At 37.3% G+C, this 3,826-nt stretch overlaps 1 protein-coding gene across 1 annotated transcript in view; it reads right to left on the reverse strand.

Moving 5' to 3' along the window:
* Positions 1–2,723: 2,723 nt before the first annotated feature.
* LOC107715756 (tenascin-like) overlaps positions 2,724–3,826 on the reverse strand; it is a 36,361-nt gene continuing 35,258 nt past the window's right edge. Inside the window, exons 23-24 of the mRNA XM_016521947.1 lie at positions 3,072–3,235; positions 2,724–2,988 (exon numbers count right to left, since the gene is read on the reverse strand). Coding sequence (XP_016377433.1) covers positions 2,878–2,988; positions 3,072–3,235 — 275 coding nt within the window. The 3' untranslated portion in view covers positions 2,724–2,877. The remainder of the gene's footprint in view (positions 2,989–3,071; positions 3,236–3,826) is intronic.

Here is a 3,826-nt window from a genome sequence, read left to right on the forward strand (position 1 = left end):
TCCAACAAATTAGAGTCTGGTCTTTCACGAACAAAACGCTTGAGTTCTCTACGGAGAGCACAGTCATAAATGTACTCCACAAATTGATCACGTAGTAGAATCTCTATGTTAGGAATATCATGGGGGGCATTCTTTTTAACCCTTTCCATTAAACACAATAATGCATGAGAAAACTCCTGTAATGACTCCCCTTCCTGTTGTTTTCGGGAAAAGAACGCTTCCTGTAAAGCGACATAGGACTGAGAACATCCATAAAGTTCCTGTAGAATAGCAAGAATCTTTACAGGGTCTTCCCTTTCCTCTCGTGACCGATATTTAATCTCCTCCTTCGCTTCCCCCTCTAAATGATCATACATAAAAAAGGCTCGGTCCACAGAAGATAAATGACGGGCACGTACACTCACCTCTACTTCCTCCACCCACTCACGTAAACTAAACACCCCTGCCACTAAATAGGGGGCAACGCCTTTCTCTTGGGATGTACACCACCCGTTCAGCGGTGGGGACACTAGCAGAAGAAACACTAAGGGGCAAGGCATTACTGCTAGAGATACCTGCTGCTGCTACTTGACGAAGCAGTGCATTATCTGCCTCCAACCGGGCTACCAGCTCCTGCAATTGTTGCAAGTCCTCGGCCATCACAACTGACAAAAAAATAAAAATAAAATAAAAAGACAAAAGAAAAATCAATACACCCCTACCCAACCTGATGGAGCCTACTGCCGTTTTGTCTCTCAATACTCAAATTCGAATTCAGGCAGAACATCTCAACATCAACTGGGTTAACTACCCTGCCGACTACGCCAGAATGTGGCGGGACAGTAAGGCAGAGAAATAAATCGAGAAAGACCTTTCTCGACCTTGACCTATATATAAATAAAATGCCAATTAACTATTTTAAACTGAGATTGAGAAGCACACACAAGAAAATATACTTGTTAGAGGTAGAACTACGTTGTACATTTATTTGAATTCATATTTCATACATATACAGCGCAGTCGGCAAAGCCTTCCAAACCTTCAAATCGATCCTGTGATCAATACCTAAAAATATAGTAAATATTATAAGATGACAAAAAGATAAACGGGAACAGTAGAACGAGCACACGCGCGTGCTCTGTACGCTGTTTGCGTAGCGGGAACGCTAAACTAAGGGGAAACGTAGGAGGAACAGACTTCGACACAACACTGGCATATTGTCTAAGATTCACGCGTTTGTTTAGCAAAAGTGCCCAACGCTTCTTGAGAGGTCTTGAACCGCTCGCATAAGGTTTTTTTTTTTTTAAACGTCAGCTATTGTAAACCAACTGCTGGCCCAATTTTAAAATAAAGTAACTTTCATTTTCTATCGAACATAAGTGGACATACGCATGAGATATTCCAACTAAACTATCTTGAATGTTTACAACGGGAGAATATTTTATTCGGAGTTCCTAGTAACAAAAGATGTTACTAGGAAACATCACTGTTGTGTTTTGATTGTAGACAGTCACGGCCGTGACGTTATTTCCAAACAGTTTGGGAGGTCATGAAACACGCACATTAAAATAAAAATAAAATAAATTAAAATACATACATTCATTATCCCATCCATGAAAAAAAAAACAGTAGTTCTCCCCCTCCGCTTTTACCTGGCTACCGTGGTCCAGGATTGGTACAGTGACAAAACGGTCTCTTATTATTGGGTCGAACTCAATAAATGGGTGATCGCACTTTGCCGTGCATAACTGAAAAACCGCAGCAGCAGTTTGTTTGTGTGCACTTAGGAAATGGCTGTTTTAAATACATGTGGAAGTTGTAAGTATTACATTTGGCTCGTTTTGCGTGTCCAAATAAGCATACTCCACAAACGTGATTTATTAAACAAAATCTGTTTTATTGTAAGAGGGGTTACAAAGAAACACCTGTTGTACACCCATTTAATAAACAAACAAACAAAAATATTCAAATACCAAAACAAGACATAATTTACACAGGTATTGTATAGGGTTCAGTGGTTTAGTCGATAGCAGGGTAGGGGTGAACACGAAGACTTATTCTGTATATTAATTCTTTTTTTTTTGCAAACAGAACGTTCATATGAGGCTATGTTTACAATAATTCCAATAACCTCACCATTACTTTTCCTTTATGAATCTTGAACATTATACAAGCTCATAACTGGTGAACACTTAAACCAAAGATTGAAGATTGGTCCTGCCTTAACTTTTGTTTCACTTCAATCTTTTAGAGGATAACAATCAACAATTCAAGATTCTTATGCTGACTGAATGCCAATATAGTTATAGGGTACAGGAAACACGACGAAAGGTGCATATAAATGAACACTTAGCAGTACTGTAAAGGTACCAGAAACGTGCCACTTGACTTCAGAAATGATGAATGCACGAGTTGTGGGAGAGAGAAAACAGAGAGGTACTTAGATTTGTCACAGACAGACTAGAAAGAGATAAAAAAAAGAATAATATTGTTATTTTTTTAAACTGGATAGCACCAAGCCAAACTCAAAATCTTCCCTCCGTCGGCATTGTAGCCTATTATATAGATGTTACTGGAGTGTCTGTCTTTGGTGTGCTTATGATGTACAGGCACAGTGTGTAATGTTAAACACTTCACTATGAGTCTATTGGTTTACTGTCAGATTGACATGGACAGAAGTGGTACACACACAACTGTGTATGGGCTGTAGCTTTGAATGGGAAGGGAGGGGATGGAAAATGTTGTTGTACTTGTTCTCCATGAATAGGAGAGTGTAAAGAGCAGGCTGGGCTCCTGGCAGTGGCTTTGGTAGATGAAGGGGATGAGATGATGCAGGAGAAACAAGGGGCGAATGGTCAGCAGAGGAGGGTTGGTTGGTTCAAGCCGGAGTGCACTGGTTTATGATCGCTTTCTCCTTCCCTCAAAATTCCTGAAGTTGGCAGGCCTGATCTTCATCTCTGCAAACTCAATGGAATGCTCATGACCCTTCCAGTGGAACCAGTTTACACCCTGGAGATAAAACAATTTAAAATCTAAATCTGTGACTACTGTGTATTATTAGACAGGTGATAAAGCACATATTAAATTTGTACCTTGCTATGACTGTTGTCTCCGTATCGGCCCATTATATTCACTCGATGACAGTTTTTGTACCAGAAAGCTCCCTTATAAGACAGAGCACAGTTGGTGACAGCTATATCGTGGTCATTATCGTAGGTTGAGAATGGACGGCCGTGGTGATACGTCATTGAGTCACCTTTAAAAGAGCATTACAAAATTATTACAAAATCAGTCAGATTTTAAAACTAGCAATGATAAATTTACTTTTGAGTATAATATAATATATAATACATACATGTATTATACACTACTGTTCAAAAGTTTGGACTCAGTAAGATATATTTTGTAAAGAAATTAATATTTTTATTCAGCAAGGGCACATTAAATTAATAATAAAAATGTATTTCAAACAAAAACTGTTCATTTGAACCTCCTATTTATCAAGGGATCCTGAAAAAAAAAATCACAATTTCAACAAAAATATTAAGCAGCACACCTGTTATATTAGAATGATTTCTGAAGACTGGAGTAATGGCTATTAAAAGCACAGCTTTGACACAAATTATGGTGTCAATTTTTGACAAATTACATTTTGAAATATATTTACATAGAATACAGTTATTCTAAATTTTAATAATATTTCACACAATTGTTTTTGTTGTTGTTTTTACTGTATTTTTTATAATCAAACTATCTTACAAAACCCAAACTTAACAATAGTACAACAAATATATCACACAAAAATGTAATTAATTAATTAATATATATATATATATATATATATATA

Source organism: Sinocyclocheilus rhinocerous, unplaced genomic scaffold, assembly GCF_001515625.1.
Source record: "Sinocyclocheilus rhinocerous isolate Xijiao unplaced genomic scaffold, SAMN03320098_v1.1 scaffold3194, whole genome shotgun sequence".
Lineage (NCBI taxonomy): Eukaryota > Metazoa > Chordata > Actinopteri > Cypriniformes > Cyprinidae > Sinocyclocheilus > Sinocyclocheilus rhinocerous.